This window comes from Ostrea edulis, chromosome 1 (assembly GCF_947568905.1).
Source record: "Ostrea edulis chromosome 1, xbOstEdul1.1, whole genome shotgun sequence".
NCBI classification, from domain to species: domain Eukaryota; kingdom Metazoa; phylum Mollusca; class Bivalvia; order Ostreida; family Ostreidae; genus Ostrea; species Ostrea edulis.
In genome coordinates this window covers 95115334-95134703 of record NC_079164.1, presented here as the reverse complement: position 1 = coordinate 95134703, position 19370 = coordinate 95115334, and the positions used below count along the sequence as shown (strand labels likewise).

At 37.2% G+C, this 19370-nt stretch overlaps 1 protein-coding gene across 1 annotated transcript; it reads left to right on the top strand.

Annotated features, from left to right (window-relative positions):
* Positions 1–4738: 4738 nt before the first annotated feature.
* LOC125654431 (tyrosinase-like protein 1) lies at positions 4739–16034 on the top strand. Its single transcript, XM_048884732.2, has 4 exons — positions 4739–5170; positions 13787–13914; positions 14117–14307; positions 14638–16034. The coding sequence occupies exons 1-4, from the start codon at positions 4739–4741 to the stop codon at positions 16032–16034; spliced, it is 2148 nt and encodes a 715-aa protein (XP_048740689.2).
* The last annotated feature ends 3336 nt before the right edge of the window (positions 16035–19370 follow it).

Here is a 19370-nt window from a genome sequence, read left to right as displayed (position 1 = left end):
TAGACATGTTTAGTACATATCTATTATTGTTCCACCAATATTTTCAACTGGAAAACAGAAACATTAAGAAAATTAGAAAAATATTTTTAATATCTTTACATAAGAATTAAAATTTCTAATTTCAATTGGTTGTCCTGGTGCGACGTTGAACTTTTTAAACTTCTTGATAACTACCTTTCCAATTCTTTTCAAATTTGGTATGAAGCATTGTTTGGACAAGAGGGACATAAATTGTAAATTTCAGGACTCCTGCACCCCTGGGGCCTTAGTAGCGGGGCAAAAACTACCCCAACTTGACAAATTTTCAAACTTCTTCTCTACAACCGCACATGAGTAAACTAAATGTATAGTGATGTAGAGTAGGAAGGCCTCTACCAAATTTTTTAAATTTTATGATCCATGGGGTAGAGGTTCTGACGCCAAAATTATTATAGTGATTATTACCTTTATCATTTGAAAAATTTCTTTATGTTTGCTTTTACGGTATAAACATTAACAACTAACTGCATATACATGTATTTAGGAAAAGCAGGAAATGGTGTACCAAAATTATGAATGTTGCAACCTTAGGGGTTTGACTCTAGGACAAGTCCAAACTAGTCATATCGTGTTAATGTTACATATAATTATGTAAAGCCTTTCATCAAAGCCTTCCGAGGGCATTTAAGTTTTAAGACCATATCTTGTTTTATATTGTTGCTAAATCTTAGATGTGCAGAATGGATTTCATAGCCCTTACTCGTCAAGTGGTACTTTTAACTAATAATCAGGTGACCGATAAGGCCTGTGGGCCTCTTGTTTCACGATATTGTTGACGTTTCCGTGTTACAGAATAGGAAAATGACGCAACTTTTTCAAGTACAAACAAAACAACACACAGTCATTGTGCTTAAACAAGAACACGTTCGTAACAAATACACATTAAATCATATGGCGTTTCCACGCGGTAATGGTGGTTTCACACTGATGAAAGTGCTACTAATAAAAGCAAATCAATTAAGAAACAATTAACCCGTAAAACAAAGGCAGGACGTGTACAGATTAAACAACAGTAAAACACGATTATAGCGAAGCGGTACATGTATATAGATATAGAAGTCTTATCCGAAGATCAGGAAGCACGCCTATCTAAATGTTTAAAATATATTCATGTTATTTTTCCTTGGTATTCTGATAGAATAGTAATCCATGCAAATAATTATGTTAAAGCGAAATGAACAAGCCATTTTCTTAGTGTTTTGTATAAAAAATGGCAAGGGTCCATAAAACATATTTGCCTTTGTTTGCTTGTAATACATCAAGAAAAAGGATTCATACCAAAGGTTCCATGTTCCGTTTTCTTTCATCAGGGTGTATGGATACCTATTTTACATTGATGCATTTTTTTTAATATCTTGAATGAGTGCATTTCTTTTATTTGCATTCTTTATTGATCGTGTATAATCATGTCTATGTTATAAACCAGACAGAACAAAAAATGTTTGTTAATTGATAGCAGACTGTTCTAATCAAAGAACGGATAAACCTTTGAAGATTCACTGTCATTCAGGGGCCTCCGTGGCCGAGTGGTTAGTAGTCTTTAAGTCAGTATTGCCACCTGAAACGAAAAATGGCAATGTAGTTTTTGTTATTATTTTTTATATCACTCTGCAGATTTAGCAGATTTAGACGGAGACAAATATTTCTAAAAGAAAACAAAAAGGTTGACATATCTCACTTATGCAAATATATTTTAAGGCATTACATTTCATCTAATCATTATATCAATTTTGTGTTGCTGAAAACAGAAAAGATATATTCTATAAAAAAAATCTTGTACAAAAATCCTTTAGCCAAAGAAACAGATGATATTTTGATGTTTATGTTTTAAATATTTTGTGTTTAGTTATTATTATGTTCAAGTATATATAGATATTGTATGAAGATTATCAATAAAAGAGAATAAAGAGCATCGCGCTCAAAATCACACGGCCTCTGAGTCTCACCTCTGGTCGGCGCGGGTTCGAATCCCGCTCGCGCCGGTAAGTGAAAAGTTTCCCAGTTTACTTTCGGAAAGTCGGTGGTCTCTTCCCAGGTACATTGTATCTGGGTTCTCTCTTCCACCAATAAAAACTGGGCACCACCAGATAATTGAAAAACTGTTGAGTGTGGCGGAAATCAATCAATGAACAACACTCACTGTCAATCACGATTGCGCATTGGTCAATATTTTTACACCAAATAGTATACATGCATATTTATCTTTGTATATTCTATATTTCTTATTTGTATTCTGAAATTTGGCAATGCATTGTAGACTTGCATTGTATAATAATCCGTTTGTATCATTTAACATATAACTTCATTTATTGCATCCAGAAAATAGATACCATACAGATGGAAAATTATACAATGCAAATTAAAAAAAAAAATTGAAATACAGATGAAAAGCATACTTTACAAAATGGAATATTATAAAATATCACGAAGTACATACTAGTACAATACAAATTGAAAATCATGCACGTGAAAAGTTAAATAATATAAATAGAAAGTATACATTACAATGGAAAAGACCAAACGTTTGTCATGCTATACTTGATTTAATTAAGAATCCGGGAATTTCTGAACCAACAGCAAAAATATTTACAGTTAAGTGATCGTACTGGGGTTTAAATCTAGTCCGTGAAGTCTATTGGATTGACTGTTTCGAGCATTAAAGACTATTTCTACAGAGAGAGGACGGTACATATCCTCTTATTTTCCACGAGAGCAAAGAGGGCTATATCTACATGTGTAACGTTACGTCTGAATAAATCGTAATTATACCCCCACCTTCTGAAGATTTTTGTCATTCCCCTGATTCCCAGAAATCCTCTTACGTTTTACGAATAAGCCCAATCAACTTATGGAAAATGTCCTCTAGAATAAGATCTCGAAATATTTATTTTTATCCTTGGGACTGAAAAACGATGTTTTTCTACAGAAAGGCGGATCTCAGAAGTCCTCTTACATTTTACACAGTAGCTCTTTTGGAATAGGATTGATGGTGTGCAGCGAGGTTCCGTTTTCATCATGGGGGCAACTGGGGAACCTGTTTATCGGAACTCTTCTTACATTTTACATCATCTTTTGGAAATAACTGGTGATGTCCTGTGTGTACGTAACATAGTTTAATTTTCATCTTAGGAGGGGGAGGGCAATTGAGGGTCGATTTACAACGGTATTCAACAAAAACCTGGTTCCCGGAACTTCTCTTACATTTTACGCAATTTTGGAATATATTTGGTGGTGTCTGGTAGATGTTCAATATGGTTTTGGAATTTTCATTTTCATTCTTGGGTACAATTTCGGGGTTAAAAACGACGTTTTTCTAGAAAATCTATGATCCCAGAATTCGTTCATTTTACATCGTGTGACAACACATGATTTCCCTGTACTCTGCTTACAATACTGTCGACATATTCAGACCCAAAAGACGATGAATTGATACACATTATAGCGTATCGCCTTCAAAAAATTAATTTAGGAAAACTAGATTTGTTTTCCGCAGAAAGATACTTCTTTTTATGGATAAAATATTCAAAAGCCATTTGTTTGACAATTTTTATAAACCGTGTTAGGTCACGGTTTGCTTTATGTTCAAAGTTAAGATAATGAAAAGGTTTTTAGCCTATAATTCATAAGTAAATAACAACGTTTGTGAGGTTACATATACCGCAATATAATGAATCATTTTTTTTAAATTCGTGGTTGTTTTTATTTTATTTTCATTTTAGTTTCATTTGAAATATTGGTTTCAGGTGAATGCATATTCCTCAGGGATGCACATGTCCCTTGTAGAAATTTTTATTTTTTAGACATTTTCATGAGTCATATTAACCACATTCCCTGCAGCGCATTGGATTCACACTTTAGTTTAGGTTTCTAACAATCCATTTATTCAAAATGTGCAAGAAGAGTGAATTTTGTAGTTATTCTAATGCCAAAATTTGAATTTAAAAGTAAATACGTTAAAAGGTTAAAATTCATGCATGTTTTACATGTTTGCTCTCATTGAACATTAATCTCTAAATCGAGAAATTTATATGCTTGTATATACGTAGAAATGACCGTCTCATAATTCATCGAATGTTTCCTATTAACTAATAGAATGTCTTCTATAAGAATACATTTTATGATTATTTTACCGGGGTCAATAAACATTTCGGAACAGTACGCAAACAACGAATTTATCACACATTATTGATTAATGGACGATATTAAAACGTTAAACGCAAAATGAACAACCCAACTTCACTCGTTATATCCGTCAATGATTTGTTTTATTCGGAATTCCCCCCAAAAATCTCCGTGTCCATATATAGGCGTGTGAACTATTTAGCTGTGTTGAGATACTTCTGGAGAAGTGGACAGGTAGGTCATTTATAGAAAGTTGTGCACTCCAAGAAAGATCCAACTTTGAATTACCATAGATAATTTCTCAATGCAAATGCTATATCCTATCATTATTTGGGTGGTGGGTGTTAAATAATTATTTGAATATATTTATAAAATATATATAATCATTAGGGATAGTTTGCCATTAACAAAAGCCGGCTTTCAAAAAAGTTCGTAAAATTGATGGCATACAAATATATTTATCTGTATGTTTAAAGAAATTAATAAAAGAAGCGATAAAGTTTTATATGTTTTGGTGAATCATAAGAATTATTTTTACTTATTGCCTAACAGCGATACATTTTTATTCCAGAAAAGGATGAACGCTTGGAGTGATACCGTACTCATTTTCCTATGTCTTGGGCTGTTGGAGTTGTCGTCTGCACTCCTGGAACCATCCCCTTTCCCGGAGGCCTTACGAGAATGTTACGAGTTTCGATCTTTTAATATGACGCCATCTGACGAGGTTACTACCAAAATACAAAACTTCTGTTACCGACAGTACCAATACCAACAAATAGCTGAGGGCAAAATTAATTCTCCAACAAACCTCACTCAAGAGGGCGTTAACTACATTCATGGACTGTTCCGGCAAATTTTCAATGAAGCTCGAGAAGTTGCGAGCTATAGCGTAAAATCGAAACGTCATAAACGACAGGCACTATTTCCGGGCCGATTCAGACAGGAAGTGAGAAGTCCAGGAGGCGCCTTTCGACGCTATGCTAGATGTATCCGGAGACTTCAAAGAGAGGTAAATACCCGTATTCGAATTTAGTTACCCAAATGAAAGATTTCTATTTTATATCATTTTATACACTTTATTATAAACGGGATGACTTCAGGTTCTCCATTTTCAACTTCCCATATTTTTATGTAGCAGTAGTCCATTATCACCTGCATATGATGATTATGTCTCTCAACTGATAAGATACGCAAGAGCTTGTTCTGCTTATGATCTCTTTTGAATCGAGGAAGACTACTGACAAATAAGTTGATGTTACAGAGGGTTTCAACAGTCTCATCTAAAGACAGCATTTTGCAAATTTTATGGTCGTTATTACGATCTAATTATCAAACACAGCCTGTCATTGGGTCAAATGCTGTCTGACATGTTTCATACCATTTGCACCTTCGAACGCCGATTTGATTCTGACGCTGTCCTGTATCGCCTTGTGTGCATAGTACATCTTTGTATGGCATGTTAATGGTTGGAGTTGATTAGTACAACGAGGCTAAATGAAAATGTCAGCCAAAACCTATGTCTTCTCCCCCAGTTTTTGTAGCACGTCGGCTTGTCTTTGGACGCGAAGCACATTTGAGGTTGCAAGTGCTTTCATATTGAGCGGCAAAGAAGGTGTTGCACCGAAGCGGGAATTTTCCCCAATCGGAGCTCTGTGCCAGCACTCGTGACGTAGAACTGACCTTCATTCATATTTATATTCATTGCGTATTTGCCATTTAAATACCTGAAGGATTCCCCCAGTAGTAGGGACAATCCTAAAACATTTTATGTGTCAATACATTATACGTGTAGTCCAAAGATAATTTTTGAAATCGTGAAAATTAAATTGTCTTCTTTTTTCTGAGTATCAGATACAATGTATACGGTTACATGTTACGAGTGTATCAAATATTTAATATTCTATACTACTACAGCCCAGAAGCTCTCATACTCATTGTATTATTTTCTACAACCAACAATTGGCAACTGTACATGACTGACCACAAAACAAAATATGGGAATTTAATACGCATTAATAAAGTTCAACATTATTCGAAGTACATGCACATGTAAAAATTGATGCAATATAGCAATTTGCAACTGGAATACATATAAACTCAAACTGTTTAACGGTTATTTACCTTGCTTGGCCTAAAAGGTTTTCTTCCGAAGCTTTGCATAGTTCACAACGGGTTTTCGTAAAAGGAACCATGCCTTTGTCAACAACTTTCATTCAGAAAAACATACAAGTTCTCGTTAGCAACCTTGACTATTAAAACACAGGTATTGCATGCTGTATTCGGCGTGTTTGTTGAGAGTCCTATTCACAAACTAAACAGTGTCCAGGTTCGAAGCTTATTTTAAACTCGGCACATGGTAATAAACAGAGATTTGACATGAAACATATATAAAAACTAGAAGCGTGTTTCAGTTAAGAAAAAAAAATCTCGATGAAAAACGTAATATGAAAAAAAAAAAAAATTGTTAGTGAGGGAGTCGAACCCGGTCGTTTTAAAAATAGAAAACATCCTTACATATAAGAGTCGACAACCTTACCCACTGGACCACGCAGTAAACCATACATTACTAAAGAAAATTAACGTACAGGTGAAGTTGAGAATAATACCAGTGAAGTCGTTTCGATTTTTTTTAAATTTACAAAAAAATGCCCTCGTGAAACAAAATGTCAAAGCGACAGTTTTTTTTAAAGAGGAGAACATGTTAATGCTAAATTTATTTTGTTTCACGGAAGCAGTTTTTCTGAAATTCGGGGATACCCCTCCATTTTAACGCTAAAAATCATTTAAATCACTTATTGCTTGATTTAAACTCGAAATATTTTGGCTAATTTTGTCAATACACGTCTTTTAAACTTATTTAAAAAAATTATTGAATCAAGAGATACGTTCCAATTGGTTTTATCAGATATTTGAATAACTTAATTTTTTCGATTTTTCATGCAACACCTTTAGGGAAATTAACATGAGACGTACAACACCTTCTTTAAATTACATAGCACGTCATTCACATATGGAATAACAACCTTGTCTTAATATCGAAGGATTGTCTCGGTCGTTCCGAGTCAAAATATCTCATCCCGGTGGAAATTTAAACTTTTGGTAATGGTCACGATCAGACGCGCTTTTGTAAATTACCTAAATACTCGCAAACTCGTGCATTTTGACAGCCAACTCGTGCCAATATTCACCAATATAAGTTCAATAACCCTTTTATTATATAGCTAAAGTATTTAGTTGTTAAATTATATCCCTTTTCACTCAAACTACTCCAAAATAGACGATAATTCATCAATATTGGCAGTGTGCAATAACAGCATGCATTTCTTAACTGTTCAATATTTAACCCGTCATTAATGCATGAAGCAAACTGATTTTGTAAATGGGGACATCATAATTTATGTACAGTAAAACATTTTGCTTAAGTAAATATCGAAATACCGGCTCTGTCAGATTCGGAGGACCGTCGTCTGCCATTTTGGCTTGTTTACGTCGTTACGGTAACGTCAATATTGAACGCTCATACTCGGAATGTTTCGGGCGCATACAATTTACGCAATGCAAAGTTAGCGTTCAATAAATTCTCAGGATATTGAACGCTAACATTCTCTAGATTTTACGCAGATTTTATATTAGACTATTTATTAGCTATATAATAAAGTATAATATGAATCCTGCTTATAAAAGAAATGTTGGAACCAGTGTAGCAAGACTCTTATGATACTGAGTAGCTCAAGAGAGAAAATGTGAAATTATATTACATTCGTTCTGTAAAATATCCTTGAAATTATTTTTGTCCCAAAAAATCTACACGTTGGATTTAACAGGACCTCCAAAGAAGGTAACCCCTACCTTAGTAATTCCGTCTTTGACGCATCAGATATAAACTAATATATCTAAAACCACAGTGACAATTCAACATTTGTGGCTCAATGCTAACAGCCAAATTGTCACCGGCCGAAATATTGTTCTGAAATACTGTCACACACCTTGTTAGACTTGTCTATCTCTATCTCGATGTACAACAATGATTGGTGACCTTGATTGATAGTAATTACGAGTGATTAGTAACTATTCTTGTTTTTGGGTTTGTCCACCTTGTTTTCATGGCGGTCTGTTAATTGATTATCTGTCCGTCGGCGTAGATCACCTAACTTGTCAATGGCCAGGTTTACTTTCTCACTTGACGTAATAATATTCTCTCCGCATTAACAATTACAACATTTCGGTTGATACTTGTACAATTGGCAAAAATATTGACGAGGTCCGCATATCCCTGCAATATAACTGAACAAACTAAACCGATGACCAATTAAAAGACGGGACTTTCGAGATACAGATCTACTCTGACTTTTATCGCGCGTTGAACGTAATTGTAGGGCATGTCACTTCCGGATTACAATAACTAAGTAAACAAACATGGAATATTTCAATTGCTATCAATTTCTTGCATTTAAATGCTATCTTTGTGTCGCCTGCGTTACGCAGTGGCGACACATAGGGATCACTATCCGTCGTCTTGCGTCGTCCTGCGTCGTCGTCTGGCGGCGTCGTCGTCACAAAAAAATTCTGTCACAGTTTTCTCAAGAACCACACGGGGCAACTCCCTGATATTTGGCACAGAGCATCAGTGTGGCCAACTGTATTGTGTAAGACATTTTCGAATCTGTCGCTTATCAACTTCCTGTTTGCCGGGACTTAGAATTTTTTACAGCAAAAAAATTTCTGTCACAGTTTTCTCAAGAACCACACGGGGCAACTCCCTGATATTTGGCACAGAGCATCACTGTGGCCAACTGTTTTGTGTAAGACATTTTCGAATCTGTCGCTTATCAACTTCCTGTTTGCCGGGACTTAGAATTTTTTACAGCAAAAAAATTTCTGTCACAGTTTTCTCAAGAACCACACGGGGCAACTCCCTGATATTTGGCACAGAGCATCACTGTGGCCAACTGTATTGTGTAAGACATTTTCGAATCTGTCGCTTATCAACTTCCTGTTTGCCGGGACTTAGAATTTTTTACAGCAAAAAAAATTCTGTCACAGTTTTCTCAAGAACCACATGGGACAACTCCCTGATATTTGGCACAGAGCATCACTGTGGCCAACTGTATTGTGTAAGGCATTTTCGAATCTGTCGCTTATCAACTTCCTGTTTGCCGGGACTTAGAATGTTTTACAGCAAAAAAAATTCTGTCACAGTTTTCTCAAGAACCACATGGGGCAACTCCCTGATATTTGGCACAGAGCATCAGTGTGGCCAACTGTATTGTGTAAGACATTTTCGAATCTGTCGCTTATCAACTTCCTGTTTAGTGACAAAAACCATTTCAATAATTTACTTTTTCAACATTATACGTGATATATTACATATAGAATGAACTAGCAGGCGACACATGTCTTCCGGGGAAGACTTAATACTGCGTTGAAAGAAAGGAATCACTACAACCATTTTAAAGGAAAATACAATTGATTAAATTATGCGAGTCGGCGCGGGAAATCAATCTAGGGAACATCTTGTGGATATCGGTAAAACTTCACGCTGCATCCAATGGTGCGCGTCTAAATGCGCCTTTTCCCTTCCATCTAATTTACACCCAGGTACTAGCACCAATAATGACTTGGATCGTCAGTTAGCGAAACACCATATGTATCGATGTCAGCTTTGCCCTACAATTGGTTATTATCACGTGACCGTGATGTATAAACGTCAAATATAATCGGTCGTTCCGGCATATCCCGAAAATTCCGTATTAAAAGTAATAATCTGAACGAAATGAAGATCGTGATACCCCCGCAACCAAAGTGCGGGATATATTTGTTTCGCTCTGTCCGTCCGTAGATGCATTAGATACTTTCTCGGAGGCTGTTCATTTACTTTTTAGCTCACCTGAGCCGAAGGCTCAAGTGAGCTTTTCTGATCAAAATTTGTCCGTTGTCTGTCGTCGTAAACTTTTCACATTTTCATCTTCTTCTCCAGAACCAATAGGCCAATTTCAACCAAACTTGTCACAAAGCATCCTTGGGTAAGGGCTTTCAAGTTTGTTCAAACGAAGGGCTATGTCCCTTTCAAAGGGGAGACAATCACAAAAACACAAAAATAGGGTGGGGTTATTTAAAAATCTTCTTCTCAAGAACACTGAGCCAGAAAAGCTGAAATTTACATGAAAGCTTCCTGACATAATGCAGATTCAAGTTTGTTCAAATCATGACCCCTGGGGGTTGGAGGGGGCCACAATAGGGGATCAAATTTGTACATACAAATATATAAGGAAAATCTTTAAAAATCGTCTTCTCAAGAACCACTGAGCCAGAAAAACTGATATTTACAAGAAAGCTTTCTGACATATTTCAGTCCTTCGGATGAGACCTCAAACACCGAGGCCCCGTGTCAAAGCAGGTGTGGCACGATAAAAATCCCTCCCTGCTCAATGGCCATAAGCGCCGTGCATAGGTCCAAATTTTGCAGTACTTCACCAGGAATGGTGACGTCTCCATATGGGTGAAATGTTCCCGAGAGGGACGTTAAACAATATATAATCATTCAATCTGCCAGTGCCCCCCTCGACAACTTTTGGTTTCCTTTGTATATCAGTCAGATTTTTCATCCGCCTATCATAGGAATTTTGGTGTAGCCTGTAACTGGTACCGCTTGAATAATGGTAAATGTTAGAACTCATGCTTTTCTGGTCTTCAGGTAAACAACACTTCAAATGTGTCCCAATAGGGTTGAATCTCGAGAGTTATTTCCCCGTTAGGGCAGGTTTAGTTTCACAAGCCGCAACTACTTGTTAATTATCAAATAAAGGAACTGAGATCAATCTCATAAATACCACAATGAATATGGAATTGAGAGTAGGGCAAACACGTTTAACGTCCCTCTCGAGAATATTTCACTCATATGGAGACGTCACCACTGCCGGTGAAGGGCTGCAAAATTTCGGCCTATGATCGGCCTTATTCACTGCATAAAATAAGAAATTTGGTAAAATACTGATATTGAAAAAGTTTACATTTTCCATAGATAATCAATTATTTATGATTTAAAAAATGTTGTCAAGGGCAATAACTCCTATGCTGGTATATCTTCTACTGTATGTCTATTATACATGATTTCCCTAATATCCACAATTAATTTATTCATATTTATGAATTGGCATTTTTTTTTTACTGTTGACATTTAAAATTGTCAGTTCAAAGTTTTTATCTATTTTAATTATTCTGCAGAACGAAAATGTGATTTCTAATGCTAACATATACTTCTGTTTTTGTATGTCTGACATCTTTAAAACCGCCACAACATAAACATCATCTTTGGTTATTAATTAGATTTAACCATAATGAGTGGAAATTAATACAGTTTTTCCACTTTCAACCATTGATATTGATAAGTTACATGAGGATCGATCAACCTTAACAAAGTAATTTTTTGGATGACTGGTCACTAGATATGAATATTTCTGTTCCATTTTTGTTGAAGAAGCAACTGTCTATGATGTCAAAAAGTCTAGTCTTTAATTTATCGTGAGGAATGGTCGTGTAAATTGTTGAAAAGTCATAGTTTTTGATGTTATTGATTTGTGAAAAGTTTTGCGATTTAAAGTTTACTAAACGTTCTTTAGAATTTTTTAGAATCCACATTTGATTTTCACCACTTCTGGTAAATGTAGTCGCACAGTAAGTTGGAAGTTTCTCCTTCACAGCTGTTAATATTTTCGTGAGGAGCAAAGATAGGGGCTTGGTAGAGCACTTACTGGGTCCCGCAATGCATTTTTGTAAGGGTATTTATGTAGATTAGGTTTGGGTATTTGTAAGTAAGTTTATTATTTTATAGTGTAGGCCCACAGTAAATCACAGTTGTTTTTTTTATGCCCCCCTTTGAAAAAGAGGGGGCATATTGTTTTGCACCTGTCGGTCGGTCTGTAGACCATGTGTTGTCCGCTCAATATCTTGAGAACCATTCACTTGATGATAATGATATTTCATATGTGGGTTAGTTATGAGTAGAAGAGGATCCCTATTGTTTTTGAGGTCAAAAGGTCAAAGGTCAATCTACTCTCGACATTGGAATATAATGTCCGCTCAATATCTTGAGAACCCTTTGCTTGAAAGACATCAAACTTGGCACACTGGTACATCCTAAGGAGTAGATGACCCCTATAGATTTTGAGGTCATATGGTCAAAGGTCAAGGGTCAAACTGGGCATAGGAATATACTGACCATTCAATATCTAGAGAACCCTTTGCTTGGCAGACATCAAACTTGGTATGCCAGTACATCTTCAGAAGAAGATGACCCCCATCGATTTTGAGGTCACATGGTCAAAGGTCAAACTGGACATAGGAATATACTGTCCGTTAAATATCTCGAGAACCCTTTGCTTGACAGACATCAAACTTGATACACTGGTACATCTTCAAGAGAAGATTACCCCTATTGATTTTGAGGTCACATGGTCAAAGGTCAAGGGTCAAACCTGACATGGGAATATACTGTCTGCTCAGTATCTTGAGAACCCTTTTCTTGACAGACATCAAACGTGGTACACTGATACGACTTCAGGAGAAGACGACCACTATTGATTTTGAGGTCACATGGTCTAAGGTCAGGGGTCACACTAGACAGGAATATACTGTCCGTTCAATATTTTGAGAACCCTTCGCTTGACAGACATCAAACTTGGTACACTGGTACATCTTCAAGAGAAAATTACCCCTATTTATTTTGAGGTCACATGTTTAAAGGTCAAGGGTCAAACTGGACATAGGAATATACTGTCCGTTCAATATCTTGAGAACCCTTTGCTTGACAGACATCAAACGTGGTACACTGGTACGTCTTCAGGAGAAGACGACCCCTATTGATTTTGAGGTCACATGGTCAAAGGTCAAGGGTCAAACTGGACATTAGAATATACTGTCTGCTCCATATCTTGAGAACCCTTTGCTTGACAGACATGAAACTTGGTACACTGGTACATCGTCAAAAGAAGATGACACCTATTGATTTTGAGGTCGCGTGGTCAAAGGTCAAGGGTTAAACTGTACATAGGAATATACTGTCCGTTCAATATCTTGAGAACCCTTTGCTTGATAAACATCAAACTTGGTACACTGGTACATCTTCAGGAGAAGATGACTACTAATTATTTTAAGGTCACATGGTCAAAAGTCAAGGGTCAAATTGGACATAGGAATATACTGTCCGTTCAATATCTTGAGAACCCTTTGCTTGACAGACATCAAACTTGGCACACTGGTACATCTTCAGGAGTTGATGACCCCTATTGAGTTTTAGGTCACATGGTCAATCCACTCTTGACATAGGAAGATATTGTCTGCTCAATATTTTGAATTGATGATACTACTCTCAATTAAATGATGTGTGTGTGTATAACCCTTTTCAATTTTGCACCATGGGGGGCATATGTGTTTTACAAACATCTCTTGTCTAATAATAATATACATCTAATCATTAGAAAATCATATCCACGATTAAACGCAAGGTATGCTCATCTTTCTTTATTATAATGAATATTTCTGGCATTTTAAAAACTAGCTGTCATCTAAACATTGTTAAAGAACGTCAGATAACTATTATAACACTTTAGATGCAATATGCTTTCAGTCAGTAGAACCGCCACAGGCTGGTCGCAATACCTACCAAACCTTGTCCGTTCTACATTCCGGACAAGTTTTAGCCACTGCCCACGGGGGTCCTGCCTTCATACCTTGGCATAGGATATATTTACTACTGTGAGTATCATTTCTATATACATGTATATACATCACATTTATTATAGCGAAAATGTCACAATGTGCGTGATAAAATTTCGAGTGTTACGGGGTTATAATAGATGGTAATGCACTCATCATGAGAGAGAAAGAGAGAGAGAGAGAGAGAGAGAGAGAGAGAGAGAGAGAGAGAGAGAATTGACTTCAGGTCTTTAATCTTCAGTTTAGAGACGGCTTGTGGTGCGCCTATTCCCTACTGGGACTCGACAGTTGACCACGACATGACGGATCCTACCATGTCCGTTCTTTGGAGTGACATGTTTTTCGGAAATGGTGACGGCGATGTTATGACCGGACCGTTCCAAAACATGAGAACAATACTGGGAGATCCACTTGTAAGAAATATTGGAACAGGTACGAAGTTAGTAATAGTTCTAATATACAGTTGAACCTCAGTATCTCGAACACCTATATCTCGAATATCATGGATATGTCGAAGTGATTTGGAAATCCCAACCACTTATTTATTCTTTAAGTATTTTACCATCGAGGAATATCTCGAAGTTTTTTCTCATTCCGTCGAGTTCGAGATAACAAGTTTTGACTGTATTACAATCAAGAGTTCATAAAAATGAAAATAAAAATCAAACGTTCAACGTGAAACAGAAATGTTAGAATTGTTTCATTTTCAAAATTCTTCCTTCCTGTAGTCTTTCGTTAACGACCAATAAACTTTCTTAATAGGTGACAGTTCCTTGTTCACTAAAGAAGGTCTCTCAGCTGTGTTGAGTCGCAGGAGATATCAAGAAATAGTAGAACCCAAACAAGGCGCCGACTACATCTTCAGTCTGGAGGGTCATCACAATGGCCCACACACATGGGTAGGGGGCCATTTAGGTCTCACCAATACAGCTGCATATGATCCCATATTCTTCAATCATCATGCATTTATTGATCACGTGTATGAAATATTTAGACGAAAACAGTTGCGTTCTGGCATTAATCCGAGAATGGATTATCCGGCTATGACTCCTCCTGGGCATGCTGCCAACGATTTCATCGACTTCCGACCCTACTCCAGACCATTGAGAAATATTCAGGGTCTATCAAGGTTCATAGCAAACTTAGTAAGATATCAACCCCTCCCAAAATGTCGAAATAGATGCAATCGTAGCCCCCATTTATATTGCGATCAAAGTAGGTTTGTCTGTGTATCACGTACCCGCCCAACGTCGATGTTGCCTGCAGGGGCTCAAGGCTTTGGTGGTTTTAGCACTCAACCAGGTCAAGCTCCCGCCAGCCAAAATGTTCCATCAGAATCACGTACTCGAGCACAGAGCCGTGGACCAATTCCTGGAGGTGCAAGATTCCGCTCATCGCCATTTTCAGATAACCGTAATCGTCCCGATACAATTGGTAGCGCTCCCGTTGCTCCCCAAGTAGTTGCTGCTGCTTTCGCTGCCAGAGCCGGCCAGTCACGAAAACGACGCGATGTGTCTGCAACTCAACAAACTCACTCATCACTAAACACCAACGTGCGACCAGTTTCTGCACTCCAGCGATCCTTCACGAATACTTTTCTAATTGATGGTGTGGTCGAGCTCAAACGATGGGTCTATATACCAGTCCGTGTGTTCTACAACAGGTCTACAAATTTAGAGGGTAGTGATCCTACTTTTCATGGAAACCATCCAAGAGAAACCTTAAACAATTCTTGTCATGGAGTGAATTCGGGAGCTTTTAAAGTGTTTGTAACCTCAAATGGATTAAACTATGTTGGAACGTACAAGGAATTTGCCATCGTAGACGAGAGAAAACCAATTTCTATCACTACGACAACGGTCGGGATAAAGAACCCGAAATACGGTGAGGGAGAGGTGTTGTTTACCGCGTATGACTCCTGTGGACGGTTGTGTCGACCTCTCTGTCTAACATCAGTTCAAGGGAAACAACTCTACAAATCCTGTTCAGCAGTATTTAAGGTTTCGACTGCATCACCTAGAATGTTCTACTTTTCATATCAGGATGCGCTTATTAATAACGTACAAGCCAGTAACCTGATACATTCTCACGACAATGACTCCGTTCCTCCTCTCACATTTGTTTGTGACAATACAAAATCCTGGCCATGGGAATATTAAGTATTCATATACGAAATATACATATAGAAATAAAATAATTTGTGTCTATGGAATTTTGTTTGTTACTTTTATGTACCTTCGAGAGTTTTCAACTAGTATCGAGACATGATCCCGTGAAGGTGAAGTACCACAAATTTAGATAAATGAATGACGCTCAAGGCCGTAGCAGTGAGGGTTCTTTATCGTGCTAACGCCTGTCGTGACCTCAGATATTAAGGTCTCATCCAAAAGATCTCTGATTTAAAGATCATGTCCGAAAGACCCAAGATCATCATTTCCAGCAGCCGAGAGTTTGGCAAAGGAGCAACCACTATCTATATTTTCATTTTAGGTCGACGTGGTCTGGGCAGGAATGAGACTCGAACTACGACTTCGCGGTCGCAAACTCTCTAACCAAAGAGCCACGTAAAATTCACATATAGTGTAATGTATAATTATTTTTAATCAGAAAGTTCATTTTATTCAATGAGACTCAGAGTCAGTCAGTGTGACTGTCCTTTAGCTTAAATTAAAAAAATATATTATGAAAAGCACTTTATGCCTTAAAATTTCTTAGGGCATCATCCAAAAGGTCGTAATCATGAGGTAATGGTTCGGTTCTCGTTCCCAGCTCCGTATCTGGCGTCAAATCTATGATATGTAGTGACTGTTCCTTTGCCAAGTGCCCGGCACTAGTGTCGTTTAAAGTCCTCTACCGGTATTTATTGACGACTCATACGAGTGAAAAAATCTCGCAAGGGACGAATGATCAAAAGGTATCTAATATGTGTGACCTTGACTAACTTTCAAGGTCTAATAATTCATTAGATAGCTTGTTCATAGAAACTTCGTCTTGATACAAAAATGTCTATGCCCAACTGCCCTAATACCAGTTCAACGTTTGTATATATTTAAAATCTTTTTGTAAAGCTAATATGACGAATTGTTGACTTTTTTATCATCACAGTTTTTATGGTAAAGGTAAACCCGACAATGTGTGAAGTACTATTTATCAGTGACGTAACACCCCCAATGTGACGTAGTCATCACGTGTAACAACTTTTTCAAAAGTAAAGACTCAGGCTGTCAAGACCTGTTTCATTCTTGGTCCAAAGTAGACACTATCGTATCAGTGTAAGATCAACCTTCCGCACAGTTTTAAATTTGATTATATTTCACAATGTATGCCTAGACGGACGAAAGAAAGGCATTTTTCGAAACAGTGCACGAAGAAGCAAGGAATGCAGGAAAAAAGGGATGGGGAGCACTAAGTTTTCTTGTTAGACTCAAAGGGCAAATTTTTACGAAATATCCTCTTCCAACAAGCATACCTAATATCCCAACTTCGAATATTCGAAAAGATGCTGTTTCCTCAGAGTTTTATCCAAATGATGCTCCTTCTGAGCTTATCCCGATTTAGATATATGGTGATGGGAATTGTTTATTCAGAACTCTCTCTTTTTTTTGTGTTTGGACATGAGGACAATTTTAAGGAAATGAGGGTACGAATTGTGTTTGAACTTGTTTCAAACTTGAAGCGCTATACGAATGAAAACACTTTTGTGACCATGTCCACAAACAAAAGTTCACTTCAATATGTCCTTGAAAGTTCCCTGTCAGAAAAGTGTTTAATTACTGGTGATTTGATTGCTTCGTTACAAAAGGAAACAATAAAAACAACCCAGAACGGTTACTATTCAAGCCTTTTACATATGTTCGTAGCTTCTAACGTTTTACAGAAACCAATCATGTCGATTTTCCCCGAGGTGCAAAACCCTGGTGTAAACAGACAAGATCATAATCAGCTTATTGTTCCTCTTGACCGTGCTGATGCTAAAGAATATCAGGATGCTATCCACATCATGTGGACTCAAACAACTGCTACAAAAATAGATGTTTGGACACCTAATCATTTTGTTGCCTGTATTCACAACCATAAGGAACCTCTTTCAAAGCGTTCGAGGTTATCCTTTGAGGATTCTGAACCTCATCGCTCATTAAACCAAAACAATCACAAGATAGTCCTTCCCCACTCTTGGAGTCTAACACAAATGTGGAGTCTATTGAAACAGGTAAATTGGGGGAAACTGCAAACAAAGAAACAGACAAACATGTTAAGGTTGCTTCCTTTATTGATTTTTCTTCTTCTTCAGAAGATGATATCTCAGAAATACCAGTTCAAAAGGCCCAGGTTGTATATGAAAAATGGCATACACCAGAGATCGGTAGTACCCCAAATCAGCCACGGAATATTTTATTTCCAGCAAAAAAGGTTGGTAAAAAGATGAGATCTTTCAATGCCTCCTGGTTTGATCGGTGGTCTTGGTTTCATTATGTAGAAATCAAAGATGTTGTACAGTATTCTGTTTTCCTTGCATAAAATCATTTTCAGAAGTAGACTCTCAGTTGTCACAAGAAAGAAAAAGCTTTCATACCCAGTGGTTTTAAAAACTGGAAAAAAGCAACCACAAAATTCGCCGCACACGAGAAAAGTGATTGCCAAAAAGAGGCAATGGAAAAGGAGTTTACGATAAAGGAGGAGGTTAAAAATGTTGGAGAATGTCTTTCAAATACGCACGAAGTCGAGAAGAAGTCTAACAGAGAGAATTTGCTTAAAATCACAAACATTTTGAAGTTTCTTGCTCGACAGGGAATTGCTCTTCGGGGTGACAAAGACGAGAAAAACTCGAACTTTAATCAACTTCTCATGCTAGAGGCTAAACGCGATCCCCAGCTTCAGGAACGGCTACAACGCAAGACAAATAAGTATGTTGCTCCAGATATACAAAATGAAATTTTGCAGGTGATGGGGTTGCAGGTTTTGCGACAAATTGTTGCTTTCATCAAATTGTCTGAATTCTTTTCAATAATGGCAAACGAAACACGAGATACTTCCAACAAAGAGCAACTTGTTTTATGCATTCGATGGGTTGATCAACATTTTACCGTTCATGAAGATTTATTAGGGATGTACTGTCTTTCTGACATTGGGGCTAATTCAATAACCCTAGCAATTAAAGATGCCCTTTTGAGGTTCGATCTGCCTATCAACAAAGTACGAGGCCAGTGTTATGACATGGCTGCTTCTATGGCTGGTTCAAAGACAGGTGTTGCAACACAAATTCATGCACTTGAACCTAGAGCCCTTTACATACACTGTTATGGTCATGCTCTTAACCTAGCTTGCAGTGATTCTATTAAGGGATGTAAGTTGCTTAGAGACACCCTGGACATTGCAAAGGATATAACAAAGTTGATTAAAGAATCTCCAAGAAGGGAGATGATTTTCAAGACATTAAAAAATGCCCAAAATCTAGAGAAAACGTCAGCGGGAATAAGGGTTTTGTGTCCCACAAG